General features: G+C 42.8%; 1 protein-coding gene across 2 annotated transcripts in view; it reads left to right on the top strand.

The window, feature by feature from the left end:
• GPD2 (glycerol-3-phosphate dehydrogenase 2) overlaps positions 1 to 24,571 on the top strand; it is a 130,876-nt gene that overhangs the window by 77,831 nt on the left and 28,474 nt on the right. For both annotated transcript variants that reach the window (XM_019554171.1, XM_019554172.1), the window contains exons 7-8: positions 14,612 to 14,776; positions 15,592 to 15,736. In XM_019554171.1, the coding sequence (XP_019409716.1) occupies positions 14,612 to 14,776; positions 15,592 to 15,736 (310 nt within the window). The remainder of the gene's footprint in view (positions 1 to 14,611; positions 14,777 to 15,591; positions 15,737 to 24,571) is intronic.

The raw sequence follows: 24,571 nt of genomic DNA on the forward strand, positions 1-24,571 counted from the left end.
ATGTTTGATGCTCCTTGTAAGGTGAAGTCCATACTCCTAATGACATGTCTGTATTTGAAGTTTGTTGTATATTGACTGAAGGAAGAAGAGACCTATCTTGACTTCTGCAATGACCAGCTTATACACTAAAGCAGGAAATTTTTATCACTAGACTTACTAACTTCCAAGATGAAATTTTCTTTCCCTTTCATCTTGAGGGGTGGGGGAGAGGGCCTTGTCTTAGGATCAAGTATTAGACCGCTCCATCTGGGAGTAGTGATAATTGCCTATCTCAACCATGCAGGAAGCCTGGCTGGGGCAGGGACATTACTGGCTTGCAGTTTCCTCCTTCCTGCATCTGCTCACTGCTTGGCTCCCCTCCCCCATATCTCCCTTGCTAGCAGGAAGCTGGGCAGGGAAGGAAGAATCTGCATGCAGCTCCCCACACAACTAATCCCCACTGCTCCCAGCTCTAGAGCTTCAACTCTCAGGTGACACAGGCGTAGGTGAAGCTACAGAGCTGCTCGTGACCCATGCTGCTGCCACTGTCCCTAGCTGAGTTGGGCTTCTTGCATTGCTGCTGCTTGCAGTGTTGGGCAGGGCCAGCTCTGGGTTGCCTTGCGTTGCTGGGTCAGCTCAAAAAAGCAGAAGGTGGGGGCAGGTAAAGAAGCAAGTGTTGGGGGGAAGGCAGCCAGGCAACAGGGGGAAGGTAAGTGGTGAGAGAGCAGTCACAAGGGGCAGGGGTCGGGTTGCCTCCTCCCAATGCTGGATGCCTCCCTGCTGCTGCTTTCCCCCAGTACAGCAGTGAAAGAGGCAAACTTAAGATGACCCTCTAGGCTAGCCTAGGGACAAAAGTTACACATAGACCGGTTTAAACATGTAACAGAAAAGAAGTTCAGTGCACATAAAGCAGTTTCAAAATAGCTGAAACTGGTTTAAGACAAACCTGGTTGAATGTAATATCAGACTTAACTGATTTAGGTCAAACCAGTTTATGAAACTTCTGTCCCAGACCCCTTCCTGGTTCAAGTTAAATCACAGTCCCCCAGCATCCCAGCATGCTTTTCATCCTTGGGCTGGGTCGTACTGTCTGCTCCAGAGAGCAGGGCTGGCCCTACCCCTCTGCTCCCTAGCTGGAGCAGTGAGGGCTGGCTCACTGACCTCACTGGATGGCTCACTGGCACCCCCAGGCAAACTCTGGCTGAGGTCTGGGGCTGCGGAGGGGGGTTAAACTCCCCTCCCTCCGCCTAGTAGAGTTGTCTTCCCCTGCTTGCTTATTGCTGGCTGCGACTGTGGACTACAAATCCCAGAGGCACCTGGAAGCAGGGAAAGGAAGTGATGAGCAACCTGCTGCTGTGAGTATGGACTGCAAATCCTAGAGACCTCAGCAGGAAGAGGAAGCAAACACACAGTCCATGCTGGCTACATGCCAGAGAGCTGTGCTCTAGCACCCTCTGGCTGGCTTCTGGCTTGAACCACTGCAGGCATGTGGCTACATTTCCTGAATCAAAAGTGGGTGTTTATTCATTTGCTTATTGGTTCAATCTTTGCAGCTTAGACTAGTCTGCAAAGACTGAATCAATTCAGCTTCGGGCTTTTTGACTCTCTGTACCTAGCCCTAATAATTAGATTCTAGACGTGGAGAATGATAACAGATTTTTAATTTTCCATGTCTGGAATCTAATTATTGGAAGGTTATCTAAAATTCAATATTGTATTGGATTTGGATGGATAAATGTGGTATTCAGACCTAAACATCACAATTGCAATATCATTGTTTAGTTATTACGTGTATTTGAGGCAGTTATAGTCTTTGTGACTTCCCTAAAGGATTCAAGTTGGCAAACAGTAGTTTTTGAGATCAAGGGCATATGTTCCACAACAAAACATTATTTTTTAGGATAAAACTAGAGTTATAAAACACAAATCCTCAAGCTAACTGGAGAGTCCTGGATGAGAAATTTTTGTGTAGGGTCTCTATTAGTGTGGAGTAATCAAAGAAAGTAGTCTTCCTCTGTCGGCCACAACTCTCATCATGGTGCATAGACATCGTCTGATGCAAGGACTGATCAGGATTCTTAGATTCACAATGTGGTTGTTGTTTAGTAAATGCCTTGTAATGGCAGATATTTTTCATAGTCTAATGCATCACTGGCAGTTGTCAAGTAGGATTCCATTCACTGGTACAAAACCAATGAGAAAATCTAAAAAAAAAAAAAAAAGGGTTTCCTAATATTTATCTTTTGTACTCCGCCTCAAATCCACCCTGACTTTCAGTTGCTTATGTGCCTCAGTATCTGAAACTTTCCATTCAGACCTATCCTGATGGCAAAGTTTTGGCAAACATTTCAGAAATATTCATCTAAAATAGTGTAATGTGGGACTGCCTTCTCTCTTATGCCCCATCCTGTTCCCTAAGTTCAGCTGAAAGCAGCCCCTTGTAACCATCAATGCCAACTCCTCTGGGTAAAAGGGCATGAGAGGTTGTTGTCATCAATTTGTTCCTAAGCTCTGAAAGTCTCTTCCACCTAAGGCCTTCCAGACCCCGAGCCTGGACATCTTGTGGAAGTGTTGTAAGACCTTCCTATTTAAATGGGCAGGTGTCCAGCAAACAAAGCTAGGCTGGGATATTGTTTGGGAGGGGGGTTCTGTTTTATGTTGATACTAGCCAATTGCCCATCAAGGATGATGGGGGTGGGGAGCTGGCTGAGACGGATCCCCAGCTCCCCACCCCACATCTGGGCCCATTCCCTCTTCCCTCCTGCTGCTTGGGGTCTGGGCCTGCTCCCCCCCCTCCCTACTGCAGTGTCGGGGGCAAAGGAGGAGTGGGCCAAGGCCGGGGCCAATTCAGGGGAGGAGTGGGCCCGGGGGGGGATGGGGAGGAGAAGCTGGGCTGCTGTGGCAGGAGGTGAGTAGATCCATGTTACCTGCAGGGAGCAGGGCTGACCTTGCCCTCTCCTTCTGCTCTGTTGCTCCCGCTCCAACCCCTGTGTCCCCACCATCATAGTGGTGGGCTGCTTTCTGTCAGAACACTTCTTTGCACTCTGATTTGGCTGTCTGTCAGCCAATCACATTGCAGATAAAGTGTGACAGACAGACAGACTTAGGCTTTTAAAATATTAGAATGATTCTAGTTACCTTTTACATTGTTCTGTTCTCTTGTTTCTTCTCCTGTTTTATAAGTTATTCTGTTCCACCACTACAAGGTGCCCTGAGCATTTGTCAGGAAGGGTGTCATATAAAGCAAATGAATGAATGAATATATCTTTGTAAGCCTCCCATTTCTGATTTAAATAAAACACTCTCCAGTGGTACAAGGTGTGGAGCCACAGTTATCCTTACATGAAGTATCTTTTAAATTGGCTGTGGAAATTAGCCTGGGGAGGGAAGGTGGACACAGAATGTACCTAAAAGTAGCTTTTCCTTACATTTGACATGCACTTCATTTCCCTGGGGACCTTTGTATCCCTCCAAGCACTCTGGAAGAAGGCAAAACCCTCTTTTTCTGTCTGTCTGAGTATTAGGGCTGTGCAAAATGGCAGCATAGTTTCATAGTTTCCAGGGTCGGAAGGGACCTGAACAGATCATCTAGTCCGACCCCCTGCCATGGCAGGAAAGAGTACTGGGGTCAAACGACCCCAGCAAGGTGTTCATCTAACCTCCTCTTAAAACCCCCCAGTGTAGGAGCCTGCACCACATCCCTTGGAAGTTGGTTCCAGACCCTAGCTGCCCTGACTGTGAAGTAGCCCCTCCTGATGTCTAACCTAAACCTACCCTCTGCCAGCTTGTGACCATTATTCCTGGTCACTCCTGGCGGTGCTCAGGGGAACAGTGACTCCCCCAATGCCTGCTGATCCCCCCCCTGACTAGTTTATAACCGGCCACAAGATCCCCCGCAGCCTTCTCTTGTGGAGGCTGAACAGGTTCAGGTCCCATAGCCTCTCCTCATAGGGCCTGCCCTGCTGTCCCCTGATTGTGTGAGCGGCCCTCCTCTGGACCCTCTCGATGTTGTCCACATCCCTCTTGAAGTGCGGCGCCCAGAACTGGACGCAGTACTCCAACTGCGGCCTGATCAGTGCCGCATACAGGGGGAGGATCACCTCTTTTGACCTGCTTGAAATTCATCTGTGGATGCATGACAAGGTACAGTTGGCCTTTTTGTTTCAATTTCAGATTTGCTATTTCAAAGGGACAATGTTACATTTTGATGTTCTGAAGCACTGTTTCGTCTTGTTTAGCTTAAACTGTTTCGCTGTTTCGATGCTGTTCATATGTGTTTTGGCATTTTGCCCATAAGCTATAATGGGGATTCACGAAAAAACCTAAAACTTTGTCATCTCTTGCCTGATATGGATGAAAACAGCAGGGCTGCTATCCCCACCTGAGGCCAGGAAGCCTGCCAGCTTTCAAGGAGTTAAGTGCAGGGGTTTCTGGGAAGCTGTACTTTGTCATGGAGTAGGGTCCCTAGAGATGGCCCTGATACCCCAGGGCCCTGTGACTGTGCCTGCAGGCACCTTCTCTTCTTGCCTGCCACCATGTTATGTTGGAAAAGATAACAGATAGGGAGGCTGCCCCCAAGCTTCAGCTCAGTCATGGTCTTAATGGACCCCACTAAACCCTGTAGGTTTTTGGTCCCCTTGCTGAGACCCACTCTAAGTAGATGCTTCAAGGTGCACAGCAACAGGAGGAATGGACTCACCTGAGCCACTTGCCTCTACAACCCCTACCTCAACCTCTTCCCAAGTGCCTTCTGGGGAAGGAGACCTGGTCTTAAGGCTGGGGCGGGCAATTATTTTGGGTGGAGGGCCACTTACTGAGTTTTGGCAAGCCATGGAGGGCCACATGATAGGCAGCCAGGAGCAGATAAATATTAATTTTCTGAATTGTTTAGGGACCCTGCGGGCTGGATAGAATGGCTTGGTGGGCCGCATTTTGCCCACCCCGCTGTAGGGGAAACCTGAGGGATGTGGAGCACAAACTCAAATGATTCACCCTCCTTCCCCAGAATTTCCCTAGCTGTGGCACTCAGATCTAGCTCCAGCTTCAGCTCTTCCTCTGGCACTGGAAGGCTCAGGCTGGGAATTGAAATTGGGGTGAAGGAGACTGTAATGCTGGTGTTGCTTGTTGTTGTCATGGTGGTGGTGCTCAGGATTGTTGTTATTATGGCAGGTGTTATTGGAAGGGATGCAGACACTGCTCCTATCTCCTTGGTGTCACTAGCAGCAGAAACGGCATGGCTGCTAGTTGTTGGAAAGAGGCTGTGTCTACAGTGGGGGAAAGGGGAGGTACTTAGAGCTCCCCCTCTGCCCCCTCTTCGTTTCTGGCCAGAAGAGCGGCCACATGTCTTTCCAGCATACTTCATGTTTGGTGTGCTGGAAAATCTGTATGTTTCTGTAATGTAATGTATGTATTTATATAATATATAAATATATGTTCTGTAATATATGTTGTGCTTTCCTGTCAGGGAAAACAGATTTATTTTATATGGAGAAAGAATTACAGAGAATAACAAAAACAAAAAGAGGATTTTGGGGGAGGAGTAAATTGAAGGAAATGGATTGGGAAAGGGTACTAGGGTATTTCAGAAAGGATTGGATCCCACTTGCTAGGAACAGACTAGCAAGTAGGAAGTGAGAGCTTTCCTGATCCTGTTGGAGGGCACAGCTCAGTAACAAAGGCACAGCTGACAAAGCTCATTTCAAACAATGCTTTTACGCTCCTTCTATGTCCTCCCCCAGAACACTGGGATTGGAAGGCACCTCAGGGAAGAATCACAGTCACTGGCCAGCTACAGATGTCAGTATCAGAGCAGTCCCTCCTCCCTCTTTCCCCTCCATCTCCTTAGTTCCTCTTTTCCTGCAAATCTGACTTCAAAACTCTTTGAAATTTTAAAAACTTTTTGAGTGCCCCCGTTTTTTTTCAAAGCCTCGCATTTCATTTTGGTTTTGGTGTTTCGAGCACAAAACGCGTCGAAACACCTTCAAAACAAAGCATCCGTCGAAATTTTCCACAGCCCTACTTTGCATTGTTTTCCTGTACCAATCACAATGTATGGGCAGAGCATTCCTTCAACCTTTGAAAGCATGCCTTTGCTGCTCTTAGTGAACAGGCAGATTTTGATTTGTAGGAGGATTTAGTGGCAACCTTTCTGCTATAGCAAATGTTCTTATTTTTGCTTCTCCAAATCTGGTTGGTTTTACCCAAAGAATTATTCTGTTCCATTTAAAAAGCAGTTTACTCATTAGCCTTGTTCTTTGAAAAAGGAGTAGAGTTAAAGGGGGTAGTGATGTGGGTACTTTACTGCAGTTCTGAAATACCCTGTAGCAATATATTAATGTGAAGTTCTGCTCCAATCAAATTCTTTAAGAGTGAAAAAACAAAGAGCTTGTGCTACTGTTAGCTGATCAGGTTTTCTTTCCAGGATTTTAAATAAAGGTCAGAATAAAATCAGCAGATATCAGAACAAGTGGAAGACATTGTTACTGACTTCTTGCTGAAACCTTCTTTCCTATCCCTTAGTCTGCAAACAAACTGCAGTTAAATCTGTCCTCCAGCAAACTTCTACATTCTTTGGTTTTTGGCCACTGCTGTACTGTCTGCAATTCATGGCAGGTGAAAACATAATTACATGCATGTTGTGCTTGCTTCATGGGGCGATTCATTTTCTAGAAATGGCGCATGATCTTCAAAGATGAACGGAATCTGGAGAAAATATAGCAGTTGCTAAGGAAATGAAAAGAGAGTTTTTGCAAACTACAGAATGTCCACCACCGATAAAGTGGCATTACTATTGGTTTCAAAATGCTTTGGTATCAATTTAAATATTTGAGTAGGATTTTCTAAAGCACTTAGTTTGGTGTACCTGCTCCCATTGAAGCCCCCGGGAAAGTTTCCACTGATTTCAAAGTTAGAGCTGAGAGATTTTGAAGATTTCACCTTGCATGGTAAACTAAACTGTCATACCCATTGATTGCCAGCTTATCACTTGGTAACAACATAGTCAACGGAACGATTGCTGTGCTGTGCTTTTTAATAAGGATAGTTGGAAAACAAATTAGTTAATTGTTTCTTTCTTTTTCATCTTACAATTATGGTAAAACAGATAGCAAAGAAAACTTAGTACATGTGTTGGATGGACAACTAATGTTTAGCAGCTACATAAAAGTGCTGGATCATTCTGATCACCTGTGGAGCAGATCAGGCCTTAGCTAATTTTTGAAATCTCAAAAAATGAATAATCCAAAATTGTAGCCCTGTGAAGTGACAGAAATAAAGAAGTAATGAGTATTACAGGGCAATGGACATCAGGTAGGGACAAATGCCCTACTAATAAATACCTACTTTGTTGACCTGGAGGGATGTAGGCAGTGGGGTCCCCCAGGGCTCGGTCCTCAGGCCCACACTGCTCAACATCTTCATCAGTAACTTGGATGAGGGGGTAAATAGCACCCTGTTCAAATTTGCTGATGACACGAAGATGTGGGAGGGATGTGGGCACGCTAGAAGGGAGGAATAGGCTGCAATTAGACCTAAACAGGTTACAGGGGATTCAACAGGGGAAACAGGCGGATAAGAACAGGATGGGATTCAACACCGACAAGTGCAAGGTGATGCATCTGGGGAGGAACAATCAGCACCATACCTACAAGCTGGGGAACTCCCTTCTCGTCAGTACAGAGGCAGAAAAGGATCTTGGAGTCATCATTGACGCCACGATGAACATGGGCCGGCAGTGTGGGGAGGCAGTCGGGAAGGCCAGCCGTACCTTGTGATGCATCCACAGATGCATCTCAAGCAGGTCCAAGGAGGTGATCCTCCCCCTCTCTGCGGCACTGGTCAGGCCGCAACTGGAGTACTGCGTCCAGTTCTGGGCGCCGCACTTCAAGAGGGATGCGGAAAACATAGAGAGGGTCCAGAGGAGGGCCTCTCGCATGATCAGGGGGCAGCAGGGCAGGCCCTACGAGGAGAGGCTACGGGACCTGAACCTGTTCAGCCTCCACAGGAGAAGGCTGAGGAGGGGATCTAGTGGTCAGTTACAAACTAGTCGGGGGGGGGGACCAGCAGGCATTGGGGAAGTCCCTGTTCCCCCCAGCACTACCAGGAGTGACCAGGAATAACGGTCACAAGCTGGCAGAGGGTAGATTTAGGCTAGGTATCAGGAGGTGCTGCTTCACAGTCAGGGCAGCTAGGATCTGGAACCAACTTCGAGAGAAGTGGTGCTGGCCCCTACCCTGGGGGTCTTTAAGAGGAGGCTAGATGTACACCTTGCTGGGGTTGCTTGACCCCAGTACGCTTTCCTGCTATGGCAGGGGGTCGGACTAGATGATCTACTAAGGTCCCGTCCAACCCTAGAAACTATGAAACTATGACCTTAGGTTAGCTGTTGTCAGTTCTTAGGCAGCTGATTCCGTTCCTCCTTCTCTAGTTGAAGAGACACCAAGTTACTTAGACAGTTCTCTTTTCTTATTTTTAAATTATCTTCCAAACACTGAAAGACATTCAGGGTTTAATAGACGAGTTGTCACTGAAGGGACAAGAAGTAATCATTGCAGTCCTCAGCTGTATGTAGTGCAAGTCCAACTGCATTGAAAACGCTATTCTTTTTATTGAGTTTTTCCTTTTTAACATGGAGACTGATACAAGAGCCAGCGGGTTTGCATGGGAGCCATCGTAAGCATATATATTCTATGGACAGTCATATGCTTATAGACTTGCCATTTGACACAACTGTCTTGTCTTTCCTAGGAGTCGCCTAGCCCTGTCAGTTGTATGTGGGTCAATAAAGCATTATATATGAACTCTGAAGAAAATTATATATGGAAGCAAGTAACTTGTGATTGGAGGAGCTCACAAATTTAGACGCCAGTGTTTAGCTGAAAAATGATGAAAAGAAGGGAAACAAGGAAAGACAGAGAATTTCAAGTCCACAAAGATAAATTGTTTAAATGAGTTAAAACATTAACTCATCAGCAACATAATCAGGTTATGATATTGTAGCATCCTCTGACACTACAGCGATGATTATCATGTAAGCATCAAAATAGGTAACGATCTTTTTTAAATCCACAGTTATTTATCCTTGACTCAAAAGTAAAAAATGAAACTTTCCTTTATAGCAGCTCCTCCTTATTGCCCAAAATGTACTTTGACCCCTCTGAATTGTACAATATGAAGAGCAGAAAGAAGGAGACTATACAAGAAATAAAATATGAAATATGCGACTGCTATTTCATCTGAAAATCACGATGGATAATTGCTTATAAAGCTTGAGATTTGTAAGGTAATTGCAGTATAATTTCAGTAAATTCAGTCAAATTGACTTTGCTGTAGCTTTTTAAAAGACAATTCAGCGCCCTGAATATGGAAATTCTTCTAGCTTCCCCACTGTCTCTCAGACTTCAAATGATAGGATCTATAAAATCATTAACCATATGGGATCCTTGTTCAACTGTTGGAAATCTAGACATGGCAAAATCTTGTATTACACCAAAGTATAGAATTTGACTTTAATTACTAATTATTCGAAGAGTAAATATTTAATTGAAACTCTGGCTAAAAAAATCACAGAAACAAAAGCTTGTGGTAATGAAAAGGACAGGTAAAGGAGAGAAGCTTTGCATCAGTGATGCAAGCTGCATGCCATGCTTGTATTTATATTGTGTGTTTTGTATATTTAATAGTAAAAGTAATTATTTGCCATGGTACAATTCTAGAAGGCTCATCCAGATGAGAAGCACAAGACCTGGTAAAGCAAATGAGTACAGTGAATTAATTTATCTTGCCCCCCTCTTCCCTACCAAATTTGATTCTAACATGCTTGCTGATTTGCTATAATTATTTTAATTAATCCAGAAGTGTATAAAATGTGCACAAAGTTGGACAGCTTCATAAGTATGACTGCTGAAAGTTTAAAAACAGATTTGTTCTTGTGGGGGAGATGTGAATTTGTTTTTTTTTATGCATGTCATCCACTATCCTGTTCACAAAATGTGCTAGCTAATAGAACTTTAAACCTGGTATGATGTTTTTGAAGTAAACTAATTTTGGTCTTTCGATTTTTTTGGTGTTTCTGAGCATGAACAGTTGGACCTTCTTTATGTGTGCCCCTTCCCCCCAAGAAGTTAATTTGAATAATAACAAATCTATCCTGTTTCTATACAAGACATACCCCATTTCAGATGATGCTGACATATTATGCTGGCACTGACTGAAGTCTTTGGAGCAGGAAAGTAAAAATACTCCTCCAAGATGTACTGGTAAATGTGCAGTTTTGCCAGTAAAACTGCATGTACACTTGGGGCACGTGCTGGCACATTTCTATTGGTCAGGGATCAACTTCTTCATGTTGCGGACTGGAATAACAGTGTCTTCAGAAATCTGTAATACAGGCTTGGCCAAAAGAGAGAGAAGAAAAAATTCTCCCTCAAAGAACTTTCATAATTTCTAGTGTACCAGATCATATCTCCATTATCTTTTTCGTTATTTGAATTGAGTTTTCTGGGATGTACAGGGAGGGAAGCAGAGAGGGGGGCATTGCCTAATCAATAGATAGCATTAAAAAACTAGTTACTCTAGTACTATTCTGACTTTGCTTTAAACAAGTGCCAAATTCAGGTTTGTGGGTTCCTTGTCTGAAACAAGGCAGAACTTACAAATAAACAAGGCAGTTTCAAGTGAAGATTTTTTTAATTTGCTCAAAGTCAGATGTGAAAGTAGGATTGCATCTATATAGAAGAGAATACAGGAAATGCAAGCTCATTGCAGAGTGATGCTGAAGTCCAATTACATACTTCTGGAATTCACATGTAAATTTCTCCCTTCTTACTGTATTAGACTAAACAGAGTAATATAAGAGTTGTTTCTGGCCCTCTCTGTTTAAATTACATTGAAAGCCGAGGAAGTTTGCCTTACAGCAACACATTTTATACCTAGTTCCAGCCATTGCTGTACTAACTCCCTTAGGAAGAGTAGGCTGATCTGGTTTAAGAGGTGGTATGTATTACTGGTGATGCAATAACTACTTTAAAGATTCCTCCCTCCCCCTCCACCAATCTTTATCATATTTACCTAGCATCTGAGCAAGAATCAGGTATTCTGGGGTTATAATAATTGCTAGCCATTGCATTATAAATATAATGGGTATTTTACATGAGTACACCTGGAACTCCTTATTTCCCTGCCCACCTTACACCCTGGTAAATGTATTCAATATCAGTTCAGACAGATTGCTAGAAAAAAGTCAAAACCTGAAATGAACTCCTGCCTACTTCTTGCTTCTGGAATGTGTGTTGAAGATGGGTAGGAAATACAGGTTTTACAGAGGTGCTTAGCACCCTTAGACTTTGCTCCTAAATTATAGAACAGTTAAGGGATATTGGTACTTTGAATTTTTTTTGATTACTTTTACAGACTTTATATGCTTTGGTAGTATTTCTGCCATTCATTTACTCTGTGTTTAGGCAAGTAAATAAGATGGGAATCCTGTGGAAATGCAGTCTTCCCAGATTTATGTAAAGATCTCTCTCAGTGAAGCAAACCAAGTATTGTCTATAGCCCTACGTTATGCAGATTCTTGATGAATAAGTCCGTTCTTCAAGTCAGCAAGGAGAATCCCTTCATGCTAAGCATGAAGATATGGTAGTGGCTGGCTGAGGGGTCTCTTTCAGGGACAAATGAGAAAGCGATGAAGGCAAGCCCAATGATTTAACTCTTGGACACTCGGTAAGGAGCTAAACCAACCAAGTAATGTATTTTAAGAAGCAGTTTCAGAACTTTTAAATAAACATCCATGCTCATGTGTTCTGTTGCTATGGTCTTATAAAAAAAATGTTAGTTGTAGCCTGCCTTCTCTACTTGGCTCCAAGTCCTTAACATCGTGTTTGGAGCTGGGCAGATACTGTTCTCATTCATAATCCAAATCCCGGTCAATTCTAAATGTCTCTGCTGTGCTGGGTTTGAGTCTTTCTTTTACTTTTTATTGGCTTTGATAAAAGGGTGACCTTTCTGCTCTATAAGTTTGCATCCTATAGACATTTTCAGCCTTCTTAGGCAGCCTAGAAGACATTTCATATTTTCTTTTTGGAGGAAGCTCATAGAGCAAGACATTTTTATGTTCTCCAAAACAAAGTATAAGAGAGAAGTAGAGTGGCTCCAGAAGAGTTTAATATCTCTGCCACTTTTTTAAAATTACCATTTAGATTACTTTAGCTCTTTAAGGTCTAACATCCCTGGCTTTGGACAGTTTGTTGCCATGCATGAAAACAGAGCAGATAGTCTTCTCAAGGTCTCTAAGGCTAAGTATAGACAGTCAAAAAGGCTGAGGCTGAATCTATTCAGTCTTTGCTGGTTAGCCTAAAATGCAGAGATTAAACTGAGAAACAACTGGACAGACATTTGGTTTTGATTCAGGAAATGCAGCTGCATGCCTGCAGTGGTTCAGGCCAGAAACGGAGGGGCACCAGAGCATAGCTCTCTGGCATGGGCTGTGTGCTTGCTTTTTCTTTCTGCTGCCCCTCAGGTCTCTAGGATTTGCGGTCCAGAATTACAGCAGCAGGACTCTGCAGGGTTGCTCATCACTTCCTATTCCTGCTTCCAGATGCCTCTGTGATTTGGAGTCCACAGTTACAGCCAGCAGTAAGTTTTTAGCAGGGCAGGGCATCTCTGTACTTGGGGATAGGAGAGTTTAACCTCCCTCCCCTGGCCCTTAGGGGGTGCAGTCCCTGCCTCTCCCCGTTCCTCTCCCCCCACTCCATGACCCTTCTCTGCTGGAGCAGACAGCACAGCCCAGCCCAGAGCTGGAAGGCGTGCTGGGATGCTGGGGGACTGTGATTTAACTTGAACAAGGAGGGTCTGGGACAGAAGTCTCATAACCTGGTTTGCTCCAAGTCAGTTAAGTCTGATACTCCATTCAACCAGGTTTATCTTAAACCTGTTTCAGACATTTTGAAACTGGTTTATGTGTACTGAACTTCTGTTCTGTTACAGGTTTAAACCAGTTTCTGATGACGTAAACTGGTTTATGTATAACTTCTGTCCCTAGCTTTCAACATGTTGAACAGTAGCTGAGCTGTTGAGTGTGTTTTCAATTCCATGAACATTGCTAAGTGTAATGTAGGCCTCTAGTGGTTCATCTAGTTTGTTGCTTGCATCACAGAGTACCCTATTCCTTCCTCATTTTTGTTGGATAATTATCTTGCTTTGAGCATCTTCACACGGCAAGCCTATGTCTTTTAATATCTTGTTCAATTGCTCTATTCTTAGGTTTTTTTTAACTATTCTATTCTATTCTATTCTATTCTATTTCTATTTAGCTGTTCTCTTTCTGTGGCATTGTTTTGGTTACTTTGACTCAGTTGCTGTTTGTTTTCTGAGAAACAGTTTGCCATTTTATTCTTTTCGTGTTCACAGAATTTAATTTTTTTTAAATAGTTTAGGATTGCTTGCACTGCATCATTTCAGCTGTGCTTATAATAAGTTTTGGGGGTGGGACAGCAGAGCCCTGAAAGTCATTGATCCTATCTTTATAACTTTGCCCTTTTAGCTTGGAACAGATTACTTGCAGGGTGGTTCAACATTGTGCAGACAGAATCAGAAGCACCAAACTTTACATAAACCATTTATACTCAGTGTTTGGTATGCTGGCAACATAAATCAACAACAATATCCATTACAAATTCATCGCTTTATCAGTATTATCTTGATAGAACTGATCTCAGCACATGGAAACGTGAACCATACCTCAGGAAGTTTAGCCCTTTGTAAATTAATTATTCAGGATGCACAGAACCTGGCCCCTTCAATATAGAGTAATTCTTCCCAGCCAACATCCAGGATTTTAACTTCAGTGGCAATAATAAATAGAAGAAGTCTCAGGTGATGCCAGTATTTTAAAGTAATTAATCATCTTCTCATGCTTCCTCCACCCTCTCTTCATTCTTTTTAACGAAGGGGTTTCAGTAATAAATCTTTAATGATATATGTTAAGAGTAATTCATTAATTAAATCTTGTTCTGCTTATTTCTTTTTTGTGATGCTTTCCTGCTGTATGTTATTAATTGTGAACTGCAAGTGTGCATAAAATAAATGTCTGTTTGTAGAAAACTGATGGTTTAGCTCACAAATCTGTGAGAGAGCTTTTCTCGGATTTTGAATGTCATGTAATGCCTGTACTAATAGAAATTGTTAATTAATACCAGGGGGCTGTCAAAAAGTAACACTCTAAAGATGGTGTCTTGCTACAGTATCAAAATTAGAAGATGTCTGCAAAAATAAATAAATAAAGAGAAAAGTGATTGGTGTATACCTCAGTTTCTGAGATGAAATAAACAATTAGCATTCATTCATTCATAGTAGGTTTATCAGGATGATTCTGTATGGGCAATACTCTTGTATTTATAAATTCCTGTACAGTAAACAACGTAACATTTTTTTCTAGTTAAAATAGCAGTTTAATGCTCTGACCTAGAAGAGATAACATATCTTTAAATAATTCTTGTTAGACCTGACCAACCATCATGTATATTCAGTGTGACAGGGACAGATGTGACAGATCGGTTCTGACACACTTCCATACCACAAGTCACTGGCTTGAGGTGACTCATGTCCTTCCTTTTGATTCTGTCCCCTGCTGCAGGACAACACAATGATGCACGAATGAACCTTGCCATTGCCCTCACTGCTGCCAGGTATGGTGCTGCCACAGCCAATTACACTGAAGTGGTGCACTTGCTGAAGAAGACAGATCCAAAGAGCGGGAAGGAGCGTGTCTGTGGCGCACATTGCAGGGATGTTTTAACAGGTGTGTAGATTGCAATGTTGGAGATATTTACAGTGTGGCCAAACTATTCCTAATAAATACCTTTTATAATCTTACTCAGATCATAGTTCATTGTGTGGAGGTGACTTTTCAAATATATGTGTTCTTCAGCACATTCTCTGAAAGAAACTGAAAATTTTCCCTATTAGCCATTTTTCATAGATTTACTTAGAAGCTGTTCTTCATCCTTTAACAGATGCATTCTGTTTTCCTTGAAGAAACGGGGAAATTAAAAAGAGAAGGGGACCCTATATTTGTAAATATCAATTAGCTGCCAAAAGAGGCATGTTTCCAGAGTGCAGTGACATGTCATTAATGTCAATCATCTTTAACTTCTGTCAGGGTTTCATTCCAATTCTGGTACATTGGCAGGGTAGACTAGGCTTCACATCTAAACCCTCTGTCAAGCAGAGCTAGCGCTGTAAGATGCTGTACATTAATAACACTATTTACCAGCTTTGTGAGTTCAGACTGCAGTGTCACCAGTTTTCCCGTGATTTGCTCTTAAATAAGAGTTCAATTAACTAAAGTGTAAAAACAATCTAGTACTCTCCTTTTTGTCTGTCAGGGTGACTTCGATATATATTTTTTTCTTTCTTTTCTTTTTCACCAGTTAAAGAAGAAAAAAATCCTCAAATCTCTTCATTAGTGTTTTAATAATTCCAGCTGTTCAGGTCCTTTGGAATGTTGCAGTGTATTTTTATAATGGGTTAAGTTCATAGATGGATTAATAATCCAGAGCGTCAGCAAGCAGGGAAGCAAATGGGGTATGTGATTGATGCTGTTTTCTTTCACAGGGCAGGAATTTGATGTCAAAGCCAAGTGTGTTATCAATGCTACGGGACCTTTCACAGACTCTGTGCGCAAAATGGATGATCAGGAAGTAGCAAACATCTGTCAGCCAAGTGCAGGCGTGCATATTGTGATGCCTGGTTATTATAGGTAATGCTATTCAAAGCTTAAACCATTTGTAATAATCTCTGTGTCTATAATGAATAAGGTCGTAGAATACACACTTCCAGTTTTTATGGGACTGCTTGAATGCATGCCTTTTTAAGTCAGGAATTCTAGCAGTGTACATGCCAGCAAAAGGATTTTATCTTGCTGAAAACCAACCAGATAGTTGTCTCTTCTCTAAGTCTCAGTTAAACAAAGAATGAAATTGAAATAAGTGGGAAGTTAGCCAAAGTACTTACTGCAGACTTGATGTGGTATGTATCACCTCCCCAACAATGCTGATTCTAGAGATAAGCAATGTATAAAACCTCTTAGGAACATATATTTGTTTGCTTCTTTCATGAAGAAAATCCACTCCAATTTTTACATTAGTCACTATCTGTACAATGGCTGTACCTGTCAATAAAGTCTGTCTTTTAAAAATAGACAGTTTTTAATGCAACTAGATTCAGAATTTATACAGCATGCATTTCCAGTTCAGTAAGGCTTCTTTCTTTGAGTTCCTGGTTCCTAGATGTGAAAATAGTCCCCAGAACAAGTAATATAACAAGGAATTTATTTTGGAAATATTGAAGGGATTTAATGGAATGCAGACAGAAGTAGAGTCCCTTCATAAAACAGGAGGAAATCAGTTTATGGGAATGGGATTTGAGGTCAAAGAATCTTTTGTGGATCCTGGTTCTATACTTAAAGTTGTATTGTCTTGTAGTGTGAATTAGATCAGATCCATTGAAGATACCCCTATTTAATCCAACAGAGAACATCTTCTACCTCTAATCCACTCATAAAATTAACAAAAATGATTTTGTTCTATATTTGCTGCAGCTGTTTGAGGATATCAGTCCATAATGATGCCTTTTTTTGCCTGATTTGAGAAGTCTTCCTCACATTTTGTGGAGTGCTGCCTCAATGCAACATAGTGGCTGTTGAAGCCATGGACTTTCTTGCAGATCTAAATGTTTGGAGCAAAATTTGTATTAAGAAATGCATGGCCAGCCATCCTTGGCTCTTTTACCTTCACTGAAATTAATGAGGGTCAAACTTACGGCTCATTTAAATTGCACTGCTGTCCCATTTCTTTCCTTCCTTTTTCTTTCTAATTTCTAAACATAGCTTGAAATATAATTAGAATGGTTTGTTAGATGGGAGTTGTTGTGCATTATTGTTTACCCTCCTAGCTGGCCTTCCTTAGAGTCAACAGCTCCAGTTCCTACAGATTGGGGAGGTCATAAATACCTAGTTATCTGACACCAGATTTGTCTTTTCAGTATGGGGTGCTAAAGAGAAGCTGAAACCCTCCCGCCTCCCCAGGTCCAGATCGCCACAGAATTGAAAATAAAATATTCCAAAACAAATCTTTTGAACCAGTCCTCTGACCCAGATCAAAGAATATTGGTGTAGATTCTCAGATGGCATTTTTAAGTCTATAAAAATATAGAAGATTTTGGAGTCCCATTTTACTCCATCCTTAAAAACAGATTCAACACAAATTTCACTGTGCTTTTCTATAATATTTTCCATCTGAGCTCACTAAACCATGTTACAGTGTATATAGCATACTGTTCTTCCCATTTTACAGGTCGATTAGCGAAGATTATATAGACAGAACAAGATTAAAACCTATATTGTCTAACTCCATGCCTGTAAACGATGAAGTTATTTTTCTTTTCTCCATATAAATGTAAATCTAGGAGACTTTCTAATGCAGGTTTGTGGTGGTCAGCTGCCCATTTTGTTCATTGATACAGGACTTCAGAGCAGAATTTATTTATTTGCTACATTATTTTGTGATCTTGTGTGCATAATGAATTTAATCAGTGGTTCTATAATGAACTAAATTATTTGAAACTAAAATTGAACAAAGGAACTCTCCAAATCTTGTTCTGCAGTGTATGTCAGTGCGTAGGCATTTCTTTTCTCATCAAATAGGGTCTACCCACACGCAGCCTCCATGGGATAACTGATTAGCTAAAGCTGTACTGATTTTCCGTTATATAGGATGGGTATGCCAACAAGGAACAGTCTGCATAAGTAGTATCTTCATAGCATTTAATCTTTGCTATATGCATAAATTGGCAAATCCCCATTCTTGTTGCCAAAAGAATGCTGCTCAGCAAAATCTGATTTTTTGTTTGCAACCACTTTCTTTTTGGTAACTGCCTTTATAGAACTTTGGTCCAGTCTTGCACAAGCGAATACTTAATAACAAACAGGGGGAACTTTTGTCTGAGTATAGTTAAGATTTAATTTAACTTTGATTTTAATTAAATTAATAGAATCATAAAAAATTAGGGTTGGAAGGGACCTCAGGAGGTCATCAAGTCTAACCCTGTGCTCAAAGCAGGACCATCCCTAACTAGACCATCCTAGCCAAAGCTTTGTCTAGCCAAGCCTTAAATGGACCTTAAAAACCTCCAAGGATAAAAATTCCACAACCTCTCTTAGTAACCTGTTCTAGTGCTTTACTAGCCCCCTAGTGAAAGATATTTTCCTAATATCTAACGTAAACTTCCCTTGCTGCAACTCGAGACAATTCATTTATCTGCTGCTGGTTTCTTATATCTTCATGCTCTCATTAATTCTCTCTGTATTCCTTCTCTCATTAATTCTATTTTTAGTATATATGTTCTTAGTCAAATAGCTACAGTATATTTCCCTCTTACCCATGCAAATTTATCATTTTTTTGGAAGCCTCGCTATTTCTGTTGATGGACTGCCCAGATGGGCTAGGGGCAGACATTATACACAAACCGGTTTAAGTGTTCAGAAACTGGTTTAAACCTGAAACAGAACATGCATTCAGTACACATAAACCAGTTTCAAAATGGCTAAAACCAGTTTGAGATAAACCTGGTTGAATATAGTATCAGACTTAATTGTTTTGGCTCAAACCAGCTTATGCAATCTCTGTCCCAGACCCCTTGTTGATTTAAGATAAACCAGACGCTCTCAGAATGTTGTTTAGGCTGGGCAGGGCTCTCTGCTCCACAGCCAGAGCAGGGACTGGCCCTAGCAGAGACACCAGCTGGCGTGGGCTTGTTAAGGTGAAGTGGACACGGAGGGCGTCATTTCTTCCCTCCTTCCCCTTTTCCCCATTGCAGCCACGGTCAGCCTGTCTGCTGGGGAGCTGTGGACTGCAGTGGTGGCCTGTGGAGCTGGCAGACCCCAGCTGCAAAGAAGGGATGGGGGAAGGAATTAACCCTTCTCCCTGGCCCCTTCACTTTAATGGGACCATGCTGGTTAGGTTGTCCCACAGGGTTAGGAGTGGAGCTCTTTTCCCTGCTGGGGGGGACTCTTCCCCCTCCTCCTCCTCCTTCCAGGGTGGGGAGGGACACTGTGGATGGGGACTCTTTCTCCTTCTCCTCCATTTGCCCCGCTGCTGGCGCAGCACTCCATGTGATGCTGCCCCGCCCCAGAGTGGGGGCAGAGGCTCTGTTCCATGCTGGGGGGAACTCCTCCCCCTCCCTTTTCTCCCCCTAGAGGGGCAGTGGGAGTGTAGAGTTCAGTTGGGCAGGGTGAACAAATGGGGGAGGTGTAGGAACCCCCATGCACTTCCCCCATGGCATGCAGCCCCCTGTTGCCTTACAACAGCAGCAGGCGGGGATGTCAGGGTGCTCATTCCTGGTGCAGGTGCAGCTTCGGCCAGTGCTGCACAGCGGGGAGGGGGAGTGTAGCCTGCCTCCCTGAGCCTGCAGCTGTACTGCCTGAGCCTGCAGTGAGGGAAGCCCTGCACTAGAGCCAGCTGCTTCCCCCACTGCCCTCTGTGCAGGTCTTGCACTCTGGTGAGAGTGAAGGGAGCCCCACCCTCTGCTTCCATGCGCAGTCCAGCACTGGGCTTTCCCACTGAGTGCAGAACTGGAGACCCCAGGGGGCTGCAGACCACGGGGGAGTGTGTAGGGGTCCCCACACCCTACTCAGCTGAGCTCCATGCTCCTGCTGCCCCTCTGGGGGGAGGAGGAGAGGGAAGAGTTTCCCCCAGCATGGAACAGACCTTCCCCCTGACCTGGGGAGCAGAGTAGCAGGGGGAAGAGTCCCCCTCTGGGGATGGGAAGCATCCCATAGAGCCCTCTCTCCCCACCCTGCAGTGATGGGGGAAAGCAGGGGAAGAGTCACCCTCTGGGGCCAGGCAGCCTCACAGAGGGGGAAGAGGAGGGAGAAGAACCCCTGCTCCCCTCCCAGCCCCATGGTGGTGGTGGAGGAGAAGGAGGAGTGGGAAGAGTTCCATTCTGGGGCCGGCCATCCCTGTGTGCCCAAATTACTCCTGGCTGTCAGGGAGTCACTGGGACAGGCTTGCCAGGGCCTGGCTATGCCCCCACTCCTCAGCTTAGCTTCCCTGTGGAAGTGAAGGGCTGCTCTAGCGCCCCCACATGTCTGTCGAGCCACTGCAGGCATGTGCCAAAATGTCTATCTATTTGCAAACTGGTTCACTCTCTGCAAGTTAGACTAACCTGCAAGGACTGAATCAATTCAGGCTCAGGCTTTTTGAATGTCCATCTCTAACCATGGAGGCAGGATTTAAAGTGCCTTTATTATGTGGGCCATAGGAACTTCCTGTCTAGAATTTTCTTTTTAATATTAAATCTGAATTTGTCATAAAATCTTATTTCTTATTACACAGCTCCTTCTACCACCACCCCATCTTAAAATGAATACAGATTACTAATTTAACTTAATTTCATTTAAACTTGCACTATATTAAGCCCTAATACCACTTAAAAGTCTTATTAAAATTAGTATAGTCATCCAGTACCTTACTGCATTACCTGAACTAGATTTCTGTTCATGCATCTGTTGCATGCTATGAAGTGTAATCTTATTCTTACATGTATCAGTTTTTTACTTTAAATATCATATCAAATTATTTTTTTCTGTCCAACAACCTCAAATAAATTGCTTTGTATTCTTTTATAAACCTTAGCTAGCCTTAAATTTTTCAGTTAAGAATATTGTTGTGATCTTCTCTCAAGACCCCAGGTTTCATTAATGCTTCTCATATATAAGCCATTTTATTCCATTTATGCTCGCTCAATGTAATAAACCATTCTTTAAATTCTTTAAAATCAGACATACCATCTAAATATGGTCCAATAATTACTTTGTAAAGAGATTGCAAAAGATTGCAAGATATTTTTAGATTTATATGCACTTGTGTATTCAGGACATTATCTTTTCTTTTTTGTCAGGTACAGTATAGATCTGATATTGAAATTATTTATTCTATTGACAAACCCATACCCATTTTAATCTGTAGTAAACTAGTGCTGTTTGTTTAAATTTTACTTACAAATAATGCCCAAATTAAGTATTCTTCTTTAGATTTTAGTGTAAAGTTCAAGTTTCTCTTGCTTCTCATTTTGTCCGTCTGTCAAGATTATCCCATACACGTGGTTGCTGTCATCTATTATGTTGTTTATGTTATATTCACATCTAAATCCAGGTGGAAAAGTTTTTCTACCCTGTGAACACTTTAATCTTCATTCTTTTTTCCATTCTTCATCATAGGTTTTCATGGGAAAAAAAAAACACAGACAGAATTCCAGCCTCAATAGTCAGTAACCCAGGGACCAGGGCTCTCCAGAAGTGTAGAATCATAGAAAATTAGGGGTGGAAGGGGCCTCAGGAGGTCATCTAGTTCTCCCACTCCTGCTCAAAGCAAAGCAACAGAGCAACTCTGTGCCCTGAGCAGCAGTGGCACACAGGCCAGCTCCAGCTACAGAGACAGTAGCATAGTCAGCTGCAGTGACAGCTGATTTTGCCCCTCCCCCATCCCAACCAAGAAGCAAACCCCAGGGTTGCTGGGCTGCTGCCTCAGTGGACCCCCTTTCCCAGTTGTACTGATGGTGCTCTTATCTAAAATGTGGGAGACCCAGCATCAAGTCACTGTTCCAGTGAACATTCAGTTAGAATAGATGCAACATGAGAGAGTGAGACACCTACACATACTAACCAATTGCCCACTGAGATATAGTTTCATGCTGCTTAGGGTTGGAAGGAACCTAAACAGATCATCAGGTCTGACCCCCTGCCCCAGGCAGGAACGAGTGTGGGGTCATAACACCCCAGCCAAATATCTGCCCAGCCTCCTCTTGAAGACCCCCAAGATACGAGAAACCACTACCTCACTTGGGAGCCCGTTCCACAGCCTGGCAGCCCTAGCTGTAAAATAATGTCTCCTGATGTCCAGCCTGAACCTTCTCTCTAACCATTTGTGGCTGTTATTCCTAGTAAACCTGGATGGTGCCCAGGGGAACAGAGCCTCCCCCAATTCCCGCTGGTCCCCCCTGGTGAGTTTGTAAACGGCCACCAGGTCCCCTCTCAGCCTTGTCTTGTGGAGGCTGAATAGATTCACGCCCTTTAGCCTCTCTTTGTAGGGCCTGCCCCCGCTGCCCCTTGACCATGTGAGTGGCCCTCCTCTGGACCCTCTCAATGCTAGCCACATCCCTCTTGAAGTACAGCGCCCAGAACGACGCAGTACTCCAACTGTGGCATGACCAATGCCACATAGAGGGCAAGGATCACCTCCCTAGACCTGCTTGTGATGCATCTGTAGATGCACAACAAGGTGCGGTTAGCCTTACTGACCACTTCCTTGCATTGGCAGCTCATGTTCATCCTGGAGTCAACAATGTCTCCAAGATCCCTTTCTGCCACTCTGTTGACAAGAAGGGTGTTCCCCAGCCTGTAGGTATGGTGCTGGTTCCTTCTCCCTAGATGCAGCGCCTTGCACTTGTCTGTGTTGAATTCCATCCTATTCTCATCCGCCCACCTCTGTAATTTGTCTAGATCTAGCTGGATTCCATCCCTCCCTTCCAGCATGCCCACCTTGCCCCACAACCTGGTGTTGTCAGTGGATTAGGACAGCGTGCTTTCTACACCCACATCTAGATCACTGATAAAGATGTTGAACAGTATAGGCCCCAGGACCGAGCCCTGGGGGACTCCACTGCCCATATATCTTGAGGTTGAAAATGACCTGTCTACTGCCACTGTCTGGGTGTGACCATCCAGCCATTTTGCCACCCATCTGACTGTGTGGGCATCAGTGCCACAGTCACTAGTTTTTCTGAGAGAATGCGGTGGGAAACAGTGTCAAAAGACCCAGTTTCAGGTCTTTTCTTTTTGCTCCCAATTCAAACTGAGAACTTGAACTTAAGTCTCAAACATTTTAGGAGAGTGTCCAAACACCCAGTTAATGAGTCCTCTGTGAGATGACATGTCTCTGCGTTTCACCAGAAGTTCCATCTTATGTGCAAGAAACCTAGCCCAATGAGTGTCATCAAAATTGCACCATTCCTGCAAGAAACTTTGTTTTTGATGAATAAACACTTCTTGCAGTGGAAATGTTTTTGATCTGAAAATTCCTGACCAGTTGAAATGGCACCTACAACTTGCTTTTAAACATTGTCCATTCACAAAGGAAGTTTCAGTCCCTCCTATCAAGATGACAAGAAACATATGGAAGAAATGTCTGGGAGAGGATAAAATATAGTTAGTGTTTTAAATACTAAATAGAAACTGCTTCCAGCTGCCTTTCTGGCTAGCCATTAGTTGGCTAGGTATTTTTTGTGAAACTTGCTCTTATATGTTTTAAAGTTGGTGGAGGTCAGTATTAAGAATGTACTTAAGAAGAATGTTCCATGTATAGTGGACAGCATTGACATATAGTGGGAGAGACAGACCAATGGGAGTAGTCAAGGCCTACATAAATGACAAAGTATGTTAGATGTGAAGCAGTGAGACACAGGACAGATAGATGAATAGGCTCAGGGTGAAGAGTGGAAAGATTCAAAGAGGATTCTCTGCATCCTGCTGAGTGTTTCCCTCCCTCAGTTTTACTATCATCTGCAAATATAATGGTGCGACTACAAACTTCTATAGATTCAGTCCTAGTAGGTTCCAGAAATCATACAACTATTTTAACTTAAACAGTCTGCTTGCTTTCTTCTTCCTAATATGAATAATTTATTACCTAAATCACATTAAGAAAATAAGTTTTTTCCCCCAAGTTTTAGAAGATGAATTTTGTGAATATTCTGTTAATGTGTATTAAATCTCTAGGTTCTTCTCTCTCTAAATCAATAGCTTTTTTCATTTTGAAAAGTAATCATTTCCCTGATGTGATTTACCCTTCACAAATCTATGTTGACTTGTGCCTATTAAATGGTACTTCTCCAAGTGTATCCTTAAGCTGTCTATAAATATCATCTCTGGAACATTCTAGTATATACATGCAGTATTTCAAAGTTAAATATTTCAGCTTCCTTCTAGACTCCCTCTTCCTCAGTATTGAAAACTAATGTTTCTTATAAACCATTTTAATGTCTTAAAAAAAAAAAAAAGCTCAAATTTTGTCTATTTTATGTTTGTTCTTGAGGTAAGTTGTGTCTAACCAATTCCATGTCTACCTTTATCTTGTGGAAGTGGCTGATCAACAATTCTGTGAAATGGTGGTTCTTTCCAATTGCCCTTTTTGAGTTCTGCAAAACTCATTCCCCATAATGGTATTTTCACTAGCAAGGAAGATTTTTTTTCTCTCAGAATAATTCCTTTACTTTGCCACTTCACTTAAAGGTCCTACAGACTTGTTTTTGTTCATTTTCCAAATATATTTAAAGAATATGTTCTGATGATAGCTATTTTTCCCTCATTAATGAGAGCTGTGATTTTTTTTTTTCCATAGTTTCTAGGGTCGGTAGGGACCTGAGCAAATCAAGTCCGATCCCCTGCCATGGCAGGAAAGAGGACTGGGGTCAAACAACCCCAGCAAGGTGTACATCTAGCCTCCTCTTAAAGACCCCCAGGGTAGGAGCCAGCACCACT

The sequence above is a fragment of the Crocodylus porosus genome, unplaced genomic scaffold, assembly GCF_001723895.1.
Source record: "Crocodylus porosus isolate Cpor-Errol unplaced genomic scaffold, CroPor_comp1, whole genome shotgun sequence".
Classification (NCBI taxonomy): domain Eukaryota; kingdom Metazoa; phylum Chordata; order Crocodylia; family Crocodylidae; genus Crocodylus; species Crocodylus porosus.